At 41.5% G+C, this 21,401-nt stretch overlaps 1 protein-coding gene across 2 annotated transcripts in view; it reads left to right on the top strand.

Annotated features, from left to right (window-relative positions):
• Positions 1 to 21,401, top strand: part of NOTCH2 (notch receptor 2) — an 83,399-nt gene that overhangs the window by 36,580 nt on the left and 25,418 nt on the right. The window contains exons 6-17 of one of the 2 annotated variants that reach the window (XM_069022331.1): positions 3,029 to 3,262; positions 4,056 to 4,211; positions 5,270 to 5,458; positions 6,619 to 6,732; positions 7,881 to 7,994; positions 11,274 to 11,507; positions 12,014 to 12,124; positions 13,779 to 13,971; positions 15,440 to 15,585; positions 16,082 to 16,201; positions 16,312 to 16,464; positions 19,252 to 19,480. In XM_069022331.1, the coding sequence (XP_068878432.1) occupies positions 3,029 to 3,262; positions 4,056 to 4,211; positions 5,270 to 5,458; positions 6,619 to 6,732; positions 7,881 to 7,994; positions 11,274 to 11,507; positions 12,014 to 12,124; positions 13,779 to 13,971; positions 15,440 to 15,585; positions 16,082 to 16,201; positions 16,312 to 16,464; positions 19,252 to 19,480 (1,993 nt within the window). Of the gene's footprint in view, positions 1 to 3,028; positions 3,263 to 4,055; positions 4,212 to 5,269; positions 5,459 to 6,618; positions 6,733 to 7,880; positions 7,995 to 9,781; positions 9,823 to 11,273; positions 11,508 to 12,013; positions 12,125 to 13,778; positions 13,972 to 15,439; positions 15,586 to 16,081; positions 16,202 to 16,311; positions 16,465 to 19,251; positions 19,481 to 21,401 lie in introns of those variants that run through there. The other variant, XM_069022332.1, reaches the window with a different exon arrangement.

Genomic DNA, 21,401 nt, shown 5'->3' with positions numbered 1-21,401 from the left:
CATTTATGCCTCTTAATATATTGAATTGAATTTCCTTTGTTTTTAAAACAAACTCCATTAAGCTGGGGCTCTGATTCATATTCATAATTAAGCACAAATACAGTTGGGATTTGGTAGCTGCAAAAGGAGCATTAGCAATCAGAGAAGCTAAGTGAAGATCAGATTCAAGGAGCTCAAATGGGGCATGCCTTTAAGATACAGTTCAATTGCTTGAAGAAGTTTAAGCTCTGCATTTTTCTTCTCTTTTGGAGGCATTGATAGACCTTTTAAAAGTTTGTTTTAGTTTAGGGCTGCAGAAAAATGGAATAGCCTAGGACATAGGGTATTATAAGGACACGATGATGTCACTTGGTACTGTCTTTTCTAGAAGTGGAGAATGAGTACTAGTAAAAAAAAAAAAGCTAGAAAAAGTCCTAAATGTTGGTATTACTAGTGGCACTTGCAGTGTGAAGTCAGAACCAAGCCCTGATAGTTTATATGGGGGAGTAGTGTGCTTATCTTTGCTTAAAAAAACCTTACAAACAACAACAAAAAACCCCCCAAATGCAAAAAAGATGCAAATTGAAAGCATGTACTCCCACACTCAATCGCCCTTGCTGAAAGTCCACAGAATGTTATATTTCAGGAGTTCCCTTCAGCCAGTCAAAAGGCAAGTGGTTTTTTTGAGAGGCATCACACTGTGGAGTGGTGTGGCTGAAAACCTCTTCACGCGTTGGTGGCAGCAGCTCAGGCTGGCTGAGCCAAAAGGATGTAAATGCTGCGAGAGTTCGTCAGAGAGGGCGTCCTTTGATCTGGGCTGGGCCCCCTCCAAGAAAAGAAGGAAAATCACTTTTATAATAAGCAAATAACGTCTTGATTATTTTTTCTTGAAGCAAGTCAATTGTGTTGAGAGATACGCGTGACTGCTCAGAACCAGCCCCAGCTCACTGACTCTTTTCAGGGTGACCACTGATAAGCCAACACTGAACAAACCATTTCTAGTATGACAAATGCATGGTTTGTTTGTTCATAATGCACAGAGGTGTTTTACAGATAACAATAGCAAGGGTTTGATTTCTCCCCAACTGTTTCACTAAGCAAACTGGGAATTGAAGATTGATTCTGAAAACTCTGTTGTAATTATTATTACTGTCAAAATTTTGTTACGGTTTTTCAAGTGATAAAATTATTGTTTTGAAGTAGTCCTACCAGAGAATGGAACATATGCGCAGAGCACAGTTGTGCAACTTATTTTTTTAATAATAGTTTTATTTCTTTGCCACTAAGTGAAAAAAAAATCAGGTCTCACAGGATCAAAGGCTAAGATTATCTACGTACTTAGAAAACAAAAGGAATCATGGGTATAGTAGATGGTTAAACATGGTTAAGTTTGGACATTTTTGGATTCCTGCTCGTGATAAATGTTTCAGTTTGGCATATTGGAGAAGGGTGTGTCTGTGCTCTTGCATCATTATTTCTGTGCCATTAATGAACAAGGTGACTTATCAACACCTAATAAGTATTTTTAGTTTGGCAAGCCTGAATAATAATTTGGAGCCCAGGTGCATTGGCAGAGAAGATCTATGGCCTGCTCTTGAATTTCTTATTCTTGGAATATGAGGGGAATTCCATGCAAATGTAAGTGTGCAGCAGATAGAGTAGCTGGAGAAGAGGAATGGGAGAATCTTGTGGTAACAGCAGATTTACTGAAGAGTCTTGACCCAACTAACAGAAAGCTGCTGAAAGATAGTGGGAGAGGAGATGGTGTCAGCTGGGGAAGAGGGGAAGGTCACATCAGACAAATTAAATCTTACTCTCTGATAGAGCCATCTTCTGATGCTGTGTGCATCCTATCAATGTTTTAGGAAGGGTGACAAAAGCAAGTTACCAAGAAGTGTCAAAAAAAAAAAAAAAAGGAGGGGGGGCAATATTTCAGTGCTTAGAGAGCTTTTAATGTAACTGAAAGGGGAGAAATAGTTTATCAAGAAGATTGTGGACTGGGATCAGCACTTTGTGGTTGCACATGTGTACCCATATGCCAGCCTGGGAAAAAATGAGCTGGTGCTCACGAAGTTTTATCTGTTCAGGAAACTCAAAATTACTTGAAACTTCAGCTAAAAAATTTTGGCTTAAAAGTAAACTGTACAACTTTAATGGGGAAGGTGAATAACTGTTGAAGCAAAACATTATTGCAAGTGGTAGGTTCTCCAGATTTTCATGTCAGAGCAAGATGGATTTCAGAAAAAAAAACCAAAACTTCACTAAGTGTGAATTGCAGAGCTTTCCATAGATGTGACTGTAAAGTTCAGTATCCTTTGAAAATTATTTCATGCTTACTGGTCCTTTGGTCCTTTTCCTTAAATCTCCCTGAGAGTGTACATTTGTTTTCTTCTCTCTAATATCGCCAGTCATAAGAACATTTTTAGAGTATTTATTTTGTGACTGAAAAAAACAAAACCCCTCAACAGCCAAGAAACCCCCATGTATTTGTGGTTGTCTGTACAATACCTGGAGCAAGGAAAATGAGTATTACAGGTAGAAGAGTTTTAAGAATTTTATTCTTCCTCACCGAGTAATCTTCATTGCATAATTATATAGGAAAAAATTAAGTTCTCCTGACAAGTGTTACCTTGCTGCTGGCCTGTTGATACTACTTTGGCCAAGATTTTCTTGTCATGCCATCTTCTCTCTTAGTCCCTCTGGCTGCCCTGCAGGTAGCCCTTCGTTCTTTTTGCTTCTCATCTCCTTGCGGATGTATCTTCATGTGCTATAGGCTGCCTGCTGGCTCTCACACTGTGTCTTTTTTAAGTCATTCTTTTTAAAGTCATTTGCAGTCCAGCTCCTGCTTTGGGGTCATTTAGGGATGCTAGCTGTCGCTGCCTAATTTGATGACAGTGTTGTGGAAGTTCTGGCACTCAAATGTGCTGGAATTAAGGAGTGGCAATCAAGCTGGACTACAGCATCCCCTTTGGTCATGTTGTCTGTACAAGAACCTCCATGAGTCTGAGTGTGTGAAGTGTTATTAAACCTGCTTGTTTCTGTACACCAGGCCAGTTTTGCACTGAGGATGTGGATGAATGCCAGCTCCAGCCCAATGCCTGCCAGAACGGGGGCACCTGCACCAACCACAACGGGGGCTATGCCTGTGTCTGTGTCAATGGCTGGAGCGGGGACGACTGCAGCAAGAACATCGATGACTGCTTCACTGCCTCCTGTGCCAATGGCTCCACCTGCATTGACAGAGTGGCTTCTTTCTCATGCATTTGTCCAGAGGGAAAGGCAGGTAAGGGCAGAAAACTTGCTTAAGTCTGGTACTTCATGGAAGGTGCTTCCTGGGGTTTGTGCACTGGTGGCACACACTTCGCCACCAAACCAGGAAGAACAAAAGGAAAAGCACTGTTCATGAGCAAAGACCTGTTAAACCCCTGTAGCCTGGGACAAAGAAGTATTTGTATCAGGCTACCAGACAAACTTACTACAGTTTAGGTTGCAAGAAAAGATCTTTTTCTAGCCCTTGGCAGAATCTGTATTTGCTTGAGAAGCTGCACATGAGTGTGACTTCCTCTATGTCCCATATAATAATTGTATGAGTCTAGAAGGCACATTTAGATATTTTTATGTGACTCTGTGAGGATCTGGGCATCCTCACTGGTACAGTGGAAAAATTTCTGATTTAGGTTAGGTGAAAGTGTGTCTCTTAACTATATGGAAATAAAAGTGCTCTGCATATCTGAATTTAAGTGAGCTTCATGGGCACCTTTTCAGCTGTCAGAAAAATTATCATGCTGGCTTGAGAGAAGAGTTAGTTAACTGCTCCAAGGAAGTGATTTTGATAATGGTCAGTCATTTTACTGCTTCAGAAGTGCTGGAGACACCTCTAAAGTAACAGAATTTGTATTTAAATATAATGTTCTATAAGTGTGTGATGAATTCCCTATGGCTTAAGCCTGTAAGATACTGCTCAAGTTTCTAGCTGTGGGAGTCTCTATTTGAAATATCAGGACATGGAATTTTTGTAAAGTACAGTCTGACTGCTTCATTTCTCTTTTTTAATAAACTCTCGGATGCTTCTCTAGGTCTTCTGTGCCACCTGGATGATGCCTGTGTTAGCAATCCGTGCCAGAAAGGTGCTCTGTGTGACACCAACCCTGTGAATGGAAACTACATCTGCACCTGTCCTCAAGGCCATAAGGGAGCAGACTGCACTGAGGATGTGGATGAATGTGCAATGGGTGAGTTTCTGTTTGCTCTCTGTGAGTGCTAGAATACACATTTTGTCATAGCTTCTCCACACAAGTGTGACTCCTTTCCTGCTCTCCCCCTTCCATTTCAGTGTCTTTGGTTGTGTTTTAAACCTTGTGTGAGACCTGGGGCAAAGGGCTGAGCCAGAATAGTTCTCCATGTTTGAACTGGAATATGAAAAGCAGCGAGATGCTTAACTATTCCTCCTTGTGCAAGAGGGCTTTAGCATTGTGTGGGGAGTGCATGCAAACAGATGTGATAATTAAGCTGTCCCTTAGAACTGCAGGGTGCAGTGAAAGTACCGCAGTTCATGTGGGAGCTGTAGCAGCTACGGCCTCAGTACAAATATATCAAAGCTGTTTGACAGCCAGAATATGGCTGGATCTTTTGAGTGCCTTCCAAGACTGGTGACCACGTGGGCTTTTGAAGCTGTAGTTCTCTGATAGCATGCTGTTGTGTTGTTTTGGGGATTAACTGGACTCTTAGAGACTTACTTACAGTTTTGTGAGTGCTCGTTCATGCTTCTAGAGTGTGATGCGTGAAGGTAATGCCTAACCAGCACTTATGGAAAGAGTTGGAAAGAAGCACCTCTTTGAATTTTATTCTGTCTGCCTTGGACAAGAGTGCTGTTCCTTTTTGAAAACATACAAAGGACAAGTTTGGCTGTTTTGTGGCTGTGGCGACATCTTGTCAGCCTCAGGAGTGAAGTAAATGTAAAATATGATCTGGAAATAAGGTCTTGAAAGCATCCTTAGTTCTCTAATCCCTGCTAGCTGATACTTTTCTCTTAAGAACTGTCATTACTAATGTGAAGCAGAGTTACTCCTTTGGTTCCTGGTAGTGACAGCATTCCTTCTTTTTGCCCCTGACAGGCAAGTAACTGCCACTGTTTTCTTCAGCAGCCTTTCCCCAGAAGGATGAACAGTCTTTCCCCAGTGTTACTTGCCGGAAAGGAATGCCCACTGGAAAAGACCATGACTAATAAAGAGTGCTGTGGCTTTCCTGCTCTGAGGAGAGGTTTTGACACATGTATATACTTTTCTTGCAGCTAACAGCAATCCGTGTGAACACGCCGGGAAATGCGTTAACACAGAGGGCTCCTTCCACTGCGAGTGTTTGAAGGGCTACACAGGACCTCGCTGTGAGATGGACATCAATGAGTGCCACTCAAATCCGTGCCAAAATGATGCCACCTGCCTGGATAAAATTGGAGGGTTCACGTGTCTCTGTATGCCAGGTGAGGGGAGTTTCTGACACAGATGGGACTTCCAGCAAAGGAAGAACCCAGAAGGCAGAGCTTAGGGAGGGCTGCCAGCTCTGCTGAGGTGGAACACAAAGCTGCAAAGGGATGAGGCTAAATAGTGGGAGAGAGCCTGCTGTTGTGGCACCAGCCAGGAGGACCTGGAATTTGTGTGTGGGAGGGAGAAAGCAATTAGAGGACTGAGACAGAAACCAGTCTCTACATCAGCGAAGGAAGTTAGCCTTCTGAGCTGAGTATGTGTGCACATATTTGTTACCATACCTGGTAAACGGCATGTGTGAGACTGACTGTGTTTTGAGGTATGTGTATGACGATTTGGGATAATGCTGTTTGGGGTTTTTCTTTGTTTAAAATATCCCAAATAATGCAAGTTCTCATTGACCTGAGGAAATAACTGTAAAGGAAGCTACTTGATTGAAATTGTGCTTGTGAAATTTGTATGGCCGATGTAACCAATGACCAGTATTAGTCTTCTATTTTGCACTCTTGATAGAAAGTGGTGAAAAAAGAAAAGGATGCAAGTTGCCAGTTGCACAGACTTATAAAGTACTAAAAATATAAATATAAATAAAGAATTGTGATGCCTGCAGGTGATCAGCTGATACCTTGACAACTACAATGAGTTTTTATTAATATATTATTTATTAGCATACAATCTGTTTTGAAAGGTGGAACTCTAGTTCCAAGTATTTCACCCTTCTTAATATTTTTCTTATACTCTGCCATTAGCTAAAAGCCCTTGAGCTAAAACTATCTGTTGTGTTTGTTTATATACCTTTTACGTTACATTGGTATAAAATAATACATTATTGATATATATTGATAGTATTGATACTTTTCAAAGTAATTGACATAACCCCTTCTCAAGTGGAAGAAAACATTAGGTGTGAATTCAGCATAGACTTCTGCTGCTGCTGATTAGGTGAGCATCTTCAGTAACAGTGAAACCTACTCTTTCAACATCCATTTTTAACCTCTGGTGTATATTCTTACCTCATAGTTTCTGTCCAGACTGCAAACTTGCAATGGAACTCTGCTTAGACTTTCAGCACTGGTATAAGAGGCAGTTACACTCTCAAGGGCACTTTCAAAGGCCTTTGGTCACCTCTTCTTATTTATTTTTACTTTTTTAACAGGTTTTAAAGGTGTTCACTGTGAAGAAGATATTGATGAATGTCTGAGTAATCCCTGTGTGAACAATGGAGTGTGTCTTGATAAAGTCAACCGCTTCCTCTGTGTCTGTCCTCCTGGTGAGTTCTTATTTCTGGAAGCTTTTCCTGCTTCACCCTACCAAGAACTGCACAGATGTTGTGGGTGATATGTTTCTTATGAGTTTCTGTTGTGAGTTTCTGTTGTTCTTAGGGCAGCACCTGTTTGAGTAAGTTGCAATCACTATTAAATAAGAATAGTCCCGTATTGGTTCCAGTAATATTGTGCCTGTAACTGGGTAAGCATTGAGAAACACACAGTTGGACGCCTCATCCAAAAGGGTAGTCGGCAACACAAGCTTCTGTTATTGTGGAAATTGTAGTGAGATTCTCAACACATTTTAAAGATCAGACCCCCTGCATGCTTCTTGTCTTTTTCTGAGGTTTTTAGGCAGAAGGTGATTTTGCATCAGTATAGTTTATGCTGCTTGCATGAGGAGGGAGGTGGATTGGGCTTCACTAGAAGAGTGCTGAACGGAGGGATCAATGGTAGCTGTAGGGTGAACATCACTTGTCTTCTTCATGGCTTACAAAAAATTTTGAGTTCAGAATATACATGACAAAAGCCTGCTCACATCCCTTCTTATTGACTAATGATGTTCAGGCTCTTGCTTTGGCACCTTCCTCCAGGAAAAATTCCTGATTTTTTTTTTTCTTGGAGTGCCCAAGGTTCTGCATCATCTGACATCACCTGTCAGTAGTTTGTTAGCTATTTCAACAAGTGTTTCAAAAGTTCCAGTGCTATATTGTACCACATTCCATACTGCTGTAGTAATTCTAGTCTGAAGACTTTAGTGATGTATGCACTGTTGTTTTATTTTTAGCTACTTGCTTTGATTGCCCGAAAGTTTTTTATTGGTGGGGTCTCAGTTTTACAGGCAGGCATACTGTCCAGTGGTGGACACCACTTGTGCTCCATCTGCTTTATTTCTGTTTGACTTGGCCATCTCAGTTTTCAAGCTGAGTCTCCTTTGACCTGGAAGACAGAATCTTTGGATGGTGGGTTGGATGAGGAACCAATCCACCCAGGGCATGGTGTGTGTGCTTAATGATGCCGTTGAATGTAGATTTGCTGATCTTATATTTGGGTGGGTTTGAGGATTTGCTAATAGATAATTCCTGACAGTGCAGCTGTCTAGATGAACTCCTTTGAGTGATCCTGGATTTCCATCTGTTTCTCTGCCTTGCAGGATTCAGTGGTGCTGTGTGTCAGATTGACATAGATGACTGTTCCAGCACGCCGTGTCTCAATGGAGCCAAATGTATTGACCACCCCAATGGCTACGAGTGCCAGTGTGCCACAGGTCAGTCTTGTGTTCAGAGCCCCTGGATGGACATAACATGTAACCTAAATACATGAAAGGCTGGTCACAAAGATGTCAGTGTTCTTTCTTTCTTTCTCTGAAATGCTGTTTGTTTGTTGTGAAGCTTTGTCTACTCCTTTGTGCAGGGAAGAGTATTTAAGTAGAGAAAGCCTTTCACTTGTGGCAGTTAAGTTTGCAATTAGTGGGAGTTCTGGTCTCCCTCTTTCAGCACCATCTTTTGCTTCACAGAAGATGACAGCTTCTTCTGTATTAACTATGGATTCCACATACGGAAAAACATCGGTGTGAAGGCTATTATCTGTGGCTTACCTTCCTTTCTCCCAAGTCAGATTATATCATGTACAGTTCAAAACCAAGAGATGGACAGAGCAGTGCTACTGTGCATTCTGATTTCTGTTGCATCAGGCTATTTAATGTCAAAAGGCTAAGACTGAAATGCAGTAACAGTTGTGGAAGAAATACCACATAGTAGCTGCCTGCCAAGGAATAGTTGAAATGATTTGTCAGGTATCACACAAATTTTGATAGAGTTGTGGCTGGAACTCAGGTATTTTTTTTTTTAATGCCTGGTAAATTACATATTTAGAAGCGTCAGGTTTAATTATAGGATTTTGTTATCTTTTGACCTCCAGGGGTGATGTAGATATTTTTTTATCTTTGTTTTTACATCTGGTCAAATAAGAGGGTTCAGAGCTGTTATATTCTAATTCTCAGTAAGGAACTACTCTTGGTTGCTTTCAGTTAAGGGTGCCTGATACACTGCTCATGATACAGATTCAGGTATGAAATGCCTTGGCTTTAGCTCTTCCATTAGGGAAGAAGCTGAACTATTCCTGGAGTTATCTTAGTCCCAGCAATGTGCAGTGAGGTTGGTTAGATTTATGTGCAGCTTTTCTCATTTTGAATCATTCCAATAAACAAATTGTTAAGACAAATTTGACTTCACTGCAAAGAATGTAGGAGAGTTTAGCCTAAAAACAGTCTGCCTTTTCACACACTTGGTCTCCACCATTCCCAAAGTTCCTGAAGAGGCACTGAATTTGTTCGAAGAAGGAGAATGCAGTAGTTCTGACCAGGAGAGGAATAATTACTGTGGTCAGAATTTTCCTTTTGATTACTTCATGTGACAAACTAAGCAGACACTTGTAAAAAGAAGAAAAAGCTCAAATCTTATCCAAACTTGGAAACTGTCTTAGTCTTTCTCAAGCTGATGTGTGTTCTGGTTGCTTTCATTCACTGAGAGTGCAGAGCTTATCAGGCCTAGGAGGATTTTGGGTCATGTGGAGGAGGACAGTGTAGAGAGATGTGCCTTGAAAAGCAGGTTCTGAATTTGGCACTAAAACTGCATAAATCACCTCAGTACAGAAATTCTAGGTTTCCCACCAGAGGAGGGAAAACAACTGCTTCCATGAAGGCAAATGATGTATGGAGCATTTTTAGGCTGAAAGCAACCAAATGCATGTTACTGAAGCAGCAGTTCTTAGTAAAATCCTTGGTTAAATCTTTGACTGAAAATGGAAGAGGGACTCTGTGTTAGGGCTGTTTTCCATCCTGTCTGAAGGATTCTCATGTTCTATATTCACATGTTTTTTTCCTAGTCTAACTCTTGTCTGCAAAGAGAGAAATCATGTTTTGGTGAGGTATGTTCAGTTATAAGAGATCCAGGAATATACCTGATCTAGAAGTGGCTCAGTTGAGCCACAATAGCAGGCAAGGTAATGACTTTTGAATGAACGTGTGCTAAGTATTATATTTAATATTGACAGCCTTCTATAAGACTGAAATGTGGAATTCTTCATGGGGGCAGGTCAGTTACTGGACAATAATGTTTGAATATGTTCTTGCTCTATTAATCTCATAATACGAGTGATATGTTTGTTCCCTGAATGGTAATCACCGGCTGCTGACGTGATTGAAAACTGCAAAATGTTTGGCCAAATGCTGTACAGATAGCTCTATTTACTGCTTGCTTTTTGTCTTTTCTTTCCCTTCTGGCATTATTCCACTTCTCCTTCCCAGTGGTAGATCATGGCTTTTCTTTTCTTGAGTTGTTTCAGGTCCTTCCTCTTTTATTTGTCTCTGCCCTCTTTTTTTCCCCCCTTCTGCCACTGTTTGTTCCCTTATCGGTTTGTTTTTCCTCCTTCCCTAACATCTTTTTATATCCATCTCTCTAACTAGCTTCCCTTCCCTTTCCCCACCCACTTCCACACCCATTCATCCAAGCATACGTTCGCAGAACTTGGAAATGTTAGCCGTCACCTGGTATGTTTGACCACAGAAATAACCACAAACCTGTATGAAAAATGGGGAGCCTCTTATCCACTTATAATACTCAGGTGAGAACCATTCTTCAGCTGTTGAAATTCCCTGCAGCTTGGTTTGTATCACTCTCCAGTTGGTGTCTTGAAATTTGAAGTTCTACCTTCCTGATCTTCAGCTGCTGGAAGGCAGCATGAGCTGTTGCTCCAAAACCGCAGCTCTGAAAACCATTTATTTGAAATTCTCCCTGTCTCATATATCTCTGCTCCATCATGGAAAACAGGGCTTTTGAAGGAGTTGTTTGCTGCTCTTAGCTTCCTGAACCCTTTAGCCCTTTTTGTGCATAGGTTCTGTCTGTCTCTGTTGCTCAGGATGTTTCCCAGCTGAAGCAGAATGAAACAGGCCAAATTGCTGCTTGTTTCATTCCTCCTAACCAAGAGGTTGCATGCAGCCTTCAATAAATTTGCAGTTGGTGCTTGATTCCAGTTACTCAAACGTTTCCCAACGAAAGAGGCAAGAAACCTTCTAATAAGCAGAGCTGCAGAAGCTTTGACCATGAGCCAAGGGAGCTCCCTTGGGAAGGTTTCAGCAGCATCTTCACAGTAATTTCTCATTCTAACAAGGTCAGCCCCACTCTGTCCCCCTGTTACTGTGTAGAGGAAATAATGGCAGGAGTGTGCCTTCAGATAGTTCATACTGATGCAAGTAAATATTTCTGTTGGAGATTTACATGTTTCCTCTCATGGCTACTGTTCCAAATAAACTGAAGGTGACCACTTCCAATGCCAGGGTTCTCTGTGCATGATGTTATTCCGTAGTGCTGTGAACAGTGGAGAGCGTTGTGTTCCAGAGCTGGAAATGCAGCTGAGGTGCCCAGTTACTCTTTGTGCTCTCTGCTACTTTGCTGATTCTTGATACAATTCTTTCTATACCTGCATTGTATTCACTGCAGCATCCTACCAGTTAACTTCTTACTTACTCCTGCTCATTTGTCCTCAGGTTTTACTGGCCTTCTCTGTGAGGAGAATATCAACAACTGTGATCCTGATCCTTGCCACCATGGGGAATGCCAGGATGGGATTGATTCCTACACGTGTATCTGTAATCCTGGCTACATGGGTGCCATATGCAGTGAGCAGATAGACGAGTGCCACAGCAATCCTTGCCTCCATCAAGGGCGCTGCATCGACTTGGTCAATGGCTACCAGTGCAACTGTTTGCTGGGCACCTCAGGTACATAAAACCCAAGTGGAAGGCTTGGATTCAAACAGAATTCAAGCATGTAGCAATTTCTTGCGTGCTTTGGTGTGTGCTAAATTTGAGACAGATTATGGTATGAGAGTATCATTTTCACATTACTTTTCCTTGCTGAACTTTGGTGTGCTTGCCTGGATTGCCTAAGCCTCACTGGTACTGCAAATGATCTTGGGAGAATTTGCTTCCTCTTTACTCCAAAAAAATCAGGCATGCAGAAAAATTAGGCATAGCATTCAAAAAGGTTTATTCCTTTGTTTAAATATTTAGTACAAGTTAAGGGTCATGTTCAGTCAGCACCCAGTGACTCAGGTGACGTTCCTTGGTGTTGCAGTGCTTCTGCATCATCACCTGTTTAAGTTGCCCCCAATGTAACTTTGAAGCAGGTGGGATTCTTAATTTGGCTATTTTGGGGAAATAGCTTTGTTGCCTTCTTTGTAAGATTTTGCCCTCCTTATTCCTCTAACTCCTTTTTTTTAATCCAGGAGTAAACTGTGAAAATAACTTTGACGACTGTGCCAGTAACCCCTGCATTCACGGGGACTGTATTGATGGCATTAATCGCTACAACTGTGCCTGCAAACCTGGATTTACAGGTAAAGTCAGCTACCCAAGAGCTCTGAATTGTTTTGAAGATAGTTATCAGAGTAGCCAGGGAAGCTGTTCTTTGCATATTGACTGCAAGGGATTCAGTTGGTATCTCGGTAAATCCTTCTAATCTTTGGATCTTAGCGTCTTACATTACAGCCAGTTCTACTAAGCAGAAAAATGGCCTAATCTGTGCTGTGAAATGCCATTCTTGTTAGGTAATTAAGTCCAATTCATGGTTCTTGGTTTTATAACATATAAACCCACATGACTTTGGTTTATTATTTACAGCCTCTTTCCAGGGACAGAGAGACTGTGGACAATATGGAGAGGTGTTTGATTAGACACTACCCTGGGCTTTGACCATGAACTGTATTTCTATTTCTGTGAAATCAAAGCATTAACTTGGTGTTCTCATGAGTTGCTTCCCACTCTGAAGTCTCCAGATGAACAACCTGATTTTTTCAGTACTTTTCTTTCATAGCATGGTCTGTTCTGTTTTCTTTTTAAACTATAAAATTTCTCTGGTACAGTAAAAGTGGGGCTGAAAAAAGAAGTGGTTAGACACTTCTGGATCCATGTTTAGAACTTTAAGTCAACATCAGGACTCTTTCTGATGACTAAAGTACATCTCACCACTGCCTATAAGGGACTTTGTGTTTTGAGCCATGGAGGGTAATATAAAATAATTGTTGTGAGGCAGTTGGTACTGTTTATAACAGTTTTCTCATCACGTTTGTCACTGTTTATTACTGAATGATTCTGATTAGAATAGATCTGAAATGCATTAGAAAGAGCACTAAAAGGTTTCATGTGTCTTGTGCTTTTCTCTTGGGGTCTTTCTAAACTTCTGACGCTCCTTCCTTCCTGCAGCTCTGGCATGGTGGTACTCTTAGTCCCCAGAACAAGATGAGGGCTGATCCTGATCACTCATGCCTTCCACTCTTCTTTGTTGCTGGCATACCATATTTGTTATCCTGCTGAATTTCTTACTGTTATGCTGTTAAAATAATTCAGTAATATGATGAATTGGCATATTCCAGTCTTTAAGGAGCTGGCTTGCTGGGGTCTTGTTACTCTGTCATTTCCTTATGTTAAAAATGCTTTCAACTTACTGCATCATTCACTCTGTTTAGCTTTCCAGCCTCACAAGACCTTTTGGTCACTACTTCAAGGATCTTGCAGTCGTAATCAGAGGCAGGCAAAACAGGAAACGGTGTTTTTTAGAGCCCCTTTTGCGCAATAAACCACAAGAACTGTATTTACTGCAGACATTTGGGCAGTATTGGTTGTTCAAAGGGTAGGTACTTCAAAACAGAGGAGAAGGGCTGTGACAAGTGGAGCTCAAGAGGTTTGTTGCAAGCATGATACAGCTGAGTGATTTTTGTTTTCCTAATCAATATTAACCAGTGATTTTTAGTGGAGATTCTTGAATGGTTTATAAATACTGGTTGAGTGCAAGTGCTGTTTTCCAGGCACAGGAAAGTGCTGCATCTCTCAGAAATTGCTTCTCTTGGCTTGAGTTAAAGCACGGAGGCATGTGAGCTCCATGCTGCTGCATTGGCTTCCCTGGGCTGTGTCTCAGTGTGTGTTCTTGCAGATATGCAAAGCAAACACTCTTCTAAGAAATGCTGCCTAGTAAGTGCTGTTTTTTCCCTCTAGGCCCCCGCTGTAATGCAGACATCGACGAGTGCACATCCAGCCCTTGCCACAACGGTGGGACGTGCATCAACGAGGTGAACGGCTTTCGGTGTGTGTGTCCTGAGGGCTTCCACCATCCCCACTGCCAGTCCCAGGCAGATGGCTGCCTCAGTAACCCCTGTGTGCATGGCAACTGCACACACATTGCTACTGGGTAACTACTCATTAAACCTACCTGCTGCCTTCTGTAGTACTGTTTCTTGCTTTGTCCAGACTTCCTATATTTCTGTAATTTCTCAGATTAGGATCCCAATTTATCTGATGGCCATGACATAATCCCAGTAAGGTGTAGACCTTCATTCAGCATAGGTTTCAGCATAGGTTTTTCTGTCCCGCCTTGTGTTGTTTGCTGGTTTTGCATGGGCACGTAATGCAGGATGTCCTGCCACCATCTTAGAGGGAGGGTTTGGTGATTTTAGTGGGTTAAGTGAGTGCAATTAAAATAAAGAAATGGTTCCAAATTAAATCTTTGGGGAGCAGCAGGAATCTATTCCATCAAACCCTTAAAGCATCAAGCATGGGGATGATCTTTATTAGCTAGTGCTGTTCTTCCTAACCAAACACTGTATCAAGGAACAGGCTGACAACTTTTGCACTAGGGATGGATATTTGACTCAGGACACTTTGTCCAAGGCTGAGATTTTGTTAGCTTTACTCACATTGTTACATGTCTGAGAAAAGAAAGGAAAATTCTCTCTGGCTATTTTGATGGCAGTAGTTGCTTCTGAATCTTCCCATCCAGGAAGACCAAATGCTGATTTTGGGAGCCCTAAATCAGACTTCTTTTTGGTAATGGTAAGGATGGGGCTGTTTTGTTTGTTAAAATTCTCAACTATACATGGAATAGCCTCCCAAATATGTGCCACATCCTGGGAAGTGTTGTCAGCACTTGGGCAAGGAAGTGATTTACTGCTGCGGGTAGCTCTGTAGGGCAGGATGCAGTACTTTCCCGGGAGCTGGCAGGAAGGCTGCCTTTATTGCTAATTCAGCCTCCTCGTAAGCTTGGGAAACAGATTTTTGTCCATCTCATCTGTCACCTGCATTTACATTTATACCCACGTACACCTCACAGTGTGCCAGGTAAGAGAAGCCGTGTTTGTAGGGCAGGGAGAAAGGCCAGTGTGTGTTGTGTGGCCTGAGTCCAGGGTGATTCACCAAGTCCTTGGTTCTACGTCATATGGGTGGAGTGTGCACTACTTCAGATTTTGAAATGTGATGGAGAAGATTGCTCCTGCTCCCAGCCAGCTGTTTTCATTTGAAACCACTATTTGGTATTAAATCAGTCTAGTTATCTTTGGAACCTATTGTTCCCCTCCACTTTTTTTTTAAATTTTTTTTTTCTGTCTTTGTTTGAATATGTTGGGATGGTCTTATCAAAGCAGACACATACTGCTGGTTGACTGAACACTTTGTGAAAACTGTAACGAGGGAAGTGTGGTTTTAAGGGAGGGTTTATTTTCAGTATTTTCAAAACTATACAGCTGGGGTAAGCAATCTAAAATAACTTAGGGCTCTTCTAAAGAGAGTTCTTCTGGTTTTCTCTCCAAAACTAATCTGCAGGAGAAACTGGTAGAGGAGTAACTTCAGAATGCTCTAAAATTAATGCTGTTTTGCCTTTCAAGGTACAAGTGTGTCTGCGACCCCGGCTGGATAGGAGATTACTGTTCAACAGAAGGGAATGAGTGTAAATCAAACCCATGCCAGAATGGAGGAACTTGTGAGGATCTGTTGAATGGATACAGATGTACCTGTAGGAAAGGATTCAAAGGTGAAAATTCAGGGAAAAGTTTGTTGTCTTTTTCCTTTTTATTTCATTGCACTTTTAATGTCATTTCTTTTCATGAAACTTCTTGGAAATAGTAATGAAGATGGGAAATGCCATGATTGTATGAAGTTAAATTACAGTCAGTTCATGTAGACATGATACAGTAGCAGAATACTTAGCAAGGGCTTGTCTAAGCCTTGTTTGGACTCATTAAGAAATGTCCTGTTGGAAGGTTAGCTTAATTTTCCTTGTAAACTATGAAATTTACATAAATGCACTGGAAATTGGAGGGGCATTAAACTCAGGATGACCATGGCTGCTTCTACACTGATCCCATGAGGAGTGCTCTGCATTCCTTTTCCTTCTGCTGTGATTTTTCAAAACGTGGCAGTGCTTTCCACTGCCGTGTGGGATAATCATATGAGTTACAACTTCTTTGTTCATTCTTCCAAGAAGCACCAAGCTCTTAGCAGCATATTCTTCTGCTTCTGCTCTCCAGGTGTGAACTGCCAGGTGGTGGTTTCTCCTTGTTCCCCTAATCCTTGTGAGAACTCGGGAATCTGCCAAGAATCTCCTGACTCTGAAGGCTACACCTGCCAATGTGCCCCTGGCTGGGAAGGTAAAATGGATGGGGAATGTGCTGTGCTTTCAGTGCTGAGCAGTGCTGGCACTGAGCCTCTTGGCTATTGCTTTATGAGGGGTCTCACTGCTGGACTCTCCGTGTTTCAGGGGAGAGATGTACGGTGGATATTGATGAGTGTCTCTCCAAGCCCTGCAAAAACCATGCTCTGTGCCACAACATCCAGGGCAGTTACCTGTGTGAATGTCGGCCTGGCTTCACTGGAGGGGACTGTGACAGTAACATCGATGACTGCCTTTCAAGTGGGTATCAGCACATTGTTCTATGTTTTCCAGTTTTTCCCAAAAATAATTTTGCTGACTGCTGGTTGACAGATTCTGAAAGGTCTTTTATAATCTCGTGCCGAAAGAAAAAAACCCACAAACTTCAGCTTGGTGATGTCTGAGGCAGTCAAAATCCATCATGTTTGGCTGCTGGAAATGGACCATAGTGTCCTAATTGATTGCAGTTGTTGCTCCCAGATCCTTAACTTGAAAAGGTCCTTAGAGTTTACATACTTTAATAAGAAGCACTGTTAAGTGCAGAATTATATTTGCCTGAAATTTTAATACATCAAGTTAAAGTGCCACTGCAGGGCTTACCTGTATTTCAACGTTAAGTTTGATTGAGGTGTGGTGGGAATCTGGGGTATAGCAGTATTTCCTGAAATGTCTGTCTGACATGAATATTCTGGGAAGAGTGGGTCCTGTTGCAGTTCCAGTTCGTCCATATTTGAAAACAAATTAAGCAGCAGGAGGGCCCTCTGTTCTGGAATAGGTATCAGTTGCCGGAGGGTAGCCCATACACTGATGAGTACTGAAGTGGCTCAGATTGCAAGGAAACAAGTATTAAGTTCATGTCCTTGACACTGCTGTTTACAAGGGAAACCAAATACATAGTAGCTTCTTTTTCTTACTGGGCATATTCTATATCATCATCAGATAAAATCAGAGTCTCCTGAGAAATGTCACGTGTTTAAAAGTTCATCTGTTACTATTTGAAAAGAGCTTTATCAAACCTTGGAGGAGTCCACAATGCTGTAATTCTTAGATTGGCCAGGTCTTTAAAAAAACCCAAGCAAACCAAATGAACAAAAAACCCCAAAACAACTATCCCAAAACCAAAAAAAACCGCAATCCCCCACTTTTTACTATCAGCTTAAAACCAAAATGGAGTTTTGAAGACTTTAGGCGTGAACTTAGCAAGTTGTGTTTTGCATTGGAAAAAAAAATGTAAATTCATGACTGCTGTAGAGAGGGATCCAAACAGGTCTGTTAGCAAAAGTTACCGTGGGAGCCCCCAAAGCAGCACTGCTCAAAGAACTTTTGAGATGTCTGGCTCAGGCTGAGCTTTTGATTCCTTCTTTCTGAGCAAACAGGTACAGTACAAAAAGTGTCATGGTGCAGTGACCCAGAGCTTTGCTTACTGAAGCCAACAAAATTATTGCCTGTCCTGTTAGTTTTTGTGTGGGTGTCTGAAGATAAAAACGTTTTCCAAGTGTTCATCTTGCTTTTTCAAACAGCTGGGACATCTCTCTCCCTCCTCCTAAGTGTTCTGAGAGCTGTGAGATTCACTCTGTGTTGTCTTAGGCAGCACACCCATGAGGTTGAAGAAGCATTTCACATTACTGCTACAGCTGATTTCATTTAGCATAACAAAAACCTTCCATGCCTTGAGCCAAATGTCTTTAATCTATGAAGCAAACAAACCCTCCAACAACAGGAACTTATTGAAAAGTTGATACCCCCGTCTCCTTCTGTCAGTAACTGTGTGGCACAGAGAATTAATGCACAGCTTTTGGCTTCACTCATACAATGGCTGACTGCCACAGACACAACATTTTATAGCTGCCAGGGGTCTTGCTTTGAATGTGCTCTCTCTCTGCAGTAGTCAAATGACCTTTAAATGGATGCAGGTGTGTCTCATAATACACATTTTTAACATGTGAGCATATTTCTCAGTCAATAAATGAGCTTTAATTACCTTTCACATTTCTTTTCTTCATTTCCCAGTAAGCAGAATTATCTTGTACTTATGATAAATTGCAAATTTTCAGTGGAGTCTATTTGCATTTTCAAGTTCCTATTTTAGTGGTACTTAAAGATAGTCCTAAATCCAAAAAAAGGTTTGGTAACCTGTTTTTCAACCCCCTTGCTTTCTCCATTTTTCCCTCCCCCCTCCCAGTTTCCCTCTCTGCCTTCATATATTAGGATTTTGCTCTGTGGAATGCAGAGTAGAAAAGGAATCTGGCTTCAGGAATGTGGGTCTTAAATCCAAAAGTGGAAGGAGAAAAGCAGGAAGAAATTATTGAATGGCATAAGTCTTTCTGGCAGATTGGTACTTGTGGAAGCAGAAGGAATACAGTAGTAGGGGGTGGCTTAGACCAAAAAGCAGTGATATGCAAGTAGCAAGAGCATGGCAGGGATAAAGAAAATATCAAGAAATGCAGTGATTGAGGAGAATCCAAGGTGATGAATGAGCTTGTGTGCTTTTCTGCCAGCCTTTCCCCAATCCATCCTTGATGCTGGGAAAAATGTCAAGTGCTCAGTAATGCGTAAGTGCTCATATATGTGCTAATACACACATACACATTTGATTTGGCTGGACTGCTTTCATGCTGAAAATTAAGCACACAAGTTCCCTCTTGTGTTAAGCAGTGTCTGGAAAAGAGAGAATGTGCTGAGTTCTCTTATGAATAAAACTTGGGAAGGAAGAAGAAACAGTTGCTGCACTGTTTTTATTGTATCAGTAAGCATCTGTCACAAAAGCAGCATTTGAGTTTTAAACCAAGAGGTGTTGGGTTCTGGTTGAACAAATTCCAGCAGAGAAACCTTTAGGCCCTGAAGGTTGGCCTTGATCCACACCTTTTTGTGAATTTGTTATTGATAATGCTTTCCAGTTACCCGTTCCGTAAAGTGGCTCAGAAAAACTTGTTAGTACTCTGTCACACTCTGGTCTGTGTGTCTCTTTTTTTCCCTAAAAGCAGCTACTCTAGGCCTGGCCCTTCGCTATTACCCATTTTAACACTCACTGTGATGCTTCTGTCTCAGATCCCTGCCAGAACGGAGCTTCGTGCGTGGATGGGATAAACTCCTTCTCGTGCATCTGCCTGCCTGGATTTCATGGGGATAAATGTCAAACAGACACCAATGAGTGTCTGAGTGAGCCGTGCAGGAATGGGGGCACGTGCACCCACTATGTCAACAGCTACACCTGCAAGTGCCCGCCTGGGTTTGAGGGAACCAACTGCGAGAACAACATCGACGAGTGCACTGAGAGGTGAGGTACCCTCACACACTGGGTGCTCCTGCCTTCAAGCCAGTCCTGCTCAGAAGCAGTTTTTAACCAGGGGAATTGTTTTGCTGCCATTTCTCACAGACATACTTGTGATTCTTGCAAGGAAAGCTGGCTTAGCTGAAAGACAGTTGCCCGGTCCTCAGTTTCTTCTAATGTTCTTCTAACTGGTTAGGAACTTAGTTCCATTTTAGGATGAATGTGATTCTTGCAAGGAAAGCTGGCTTAGCTGAAAGACAGTTGCCCGGTCCTCAGTTTTTTCTAATGTTCTTCTAACTGGTTAGGAACTTAGTTCCATTTTAGGATGAATGTGATAGTGTTTAGCAAAAGCTAAAACAGAGATGCTAGCTTATTGAAATATAAATAATTCATATTTTTAGAAGACCATTATCACATAGGGGAGGGGAAATAATTGGTTATGAATGGTTACTCTGTTGAGAAATACAAAAGCTGCAAAAATGGAAGCAATGGCCAACTGTTAGAAAGGCAGAAAAAAAATTAGTCCTGAGTTATTGACAACAAATAATATGAAGAAGCAACCAGGAGAAACACTAAATCCACTAAATTCTGTGCTGGAAAGATTTAATCATCAGAGATCTTTTAATGCTCACAAATTGGATGTGGTGTAGCAGTGTTGAGATAAAACCTGGTGGTTCTAAAGGGGGAAGTGTGGAACTGAGTTGAAACGTTCAACAGCTGATCCTTATATAAATGGTTCATGTGGTAGTTTTAAGAGCTCTTTGAGAGTTAAACATGTGATTCCATCATCTGCCTTCATATTTATTTTAAGCTTCGTTAGGATTGATGTAAGTAACTTCAGATTCTCAAATAAGAAACAATTTCTAACGATTTCTTTAAAACTTGAAATGGTTAATAAAATAATTCAGAAGTAATCTGTTCTAGTCTAGTTACCAGAGACAAATTATGCAAAACTCTTGGTTTTCTCATGTATTTTCTGCACGAATAGAAAAGGTCTTTCCTACCTGTTACAAAATTGCATTTGGGGAGGAGGTATTTTAATATCTTTTTCTTAAGAACAGGATTGTGTCACTGATGAGGGTGTGTTTAATTTGCACAACAGTTGTTTAATGGAGTGAAGTAGGCTGGGTGTTTTAGCAGAACTCCTGGCTCTTCCTTGAGGTTCATCCTGTTTTTGTTTTTGTTATCAGTCAGGACAGGAACCAGTCTTGCAGGTATGAATTAAGGATGTAGCAATTTTCAACACTCTGCCAAGCTAAACCAGTCACACCTTCTCAACCAAAGTTACCGAGCTGTACTTAAGAGCACCATGGGGGTTGGCTAATTTGAATTTGGTTCAAGTGATTCTTCCATGTGTTGTGTGAGAACCTGCCTATGAGAGAGTGCCCTCTCCTTTTGGTACCTGATTTCAGTGAAACACACCAAGTGATTGGCAGTTCCTCTGTCTTCCCTGCTTTGCCATGGATGTAAACGGCAGTTTGTTCTCCCTGTAGAACAGAATTCAGCCTCCAAGACAGAGGAACTTCTGATAAGCAGTTAAATGTTTGATAAGTAGGTTAATGTTGACATCTCTACCGTAATCACAATCAGAATTTAGATATTTAAAACTTGCTTCCCTGCACTGAGTTCAGGGAGGTGAGTCAGTGACTTCTCTCATGGAAATACCCTTTGACAGTGCACAAAGCAGATAGCAGGCAGAAATTTGGTTTGTGTACTTTATCAAACTGATTATCTCAAGTCTAATCTAGGGTTATTCTCAGAGGAGCAGGAGTGCCTTTACAAGGAAAATGGAGTCCATTTTGCATGAGGCATCAATTCTCCAAACTTTCCCAGTCACTTCTCCCTAGGACACCTAATCTGGCAGAAGTTCTTATGATCAGAAGATTGGGGGGGAGGGGGATAATTCCTTTGATCTGAATTCTGCCAG

Source organism: Aphelocoma coerulescens, chromosome 8 (genome assembly GCF_041296385.1).
Source record: "Aphelocoma coerulescens isolate FSJ_1873_10779 chromosome 8, UR_Acoe_1.0, whole genome shotgun sequence".
NCBI classification, from domain to species: Eukaryota; Metazoa; Chordata; class Aves; order Passeriformes; family Corvidae; genus Aphelocoma; species Aphelocoma coerulescens.
The sequence above is the reverse complement of the archived record's forward strand: the minus strand, read 5'-3'. Positions and strand labels throughout refer to the sequence as shown.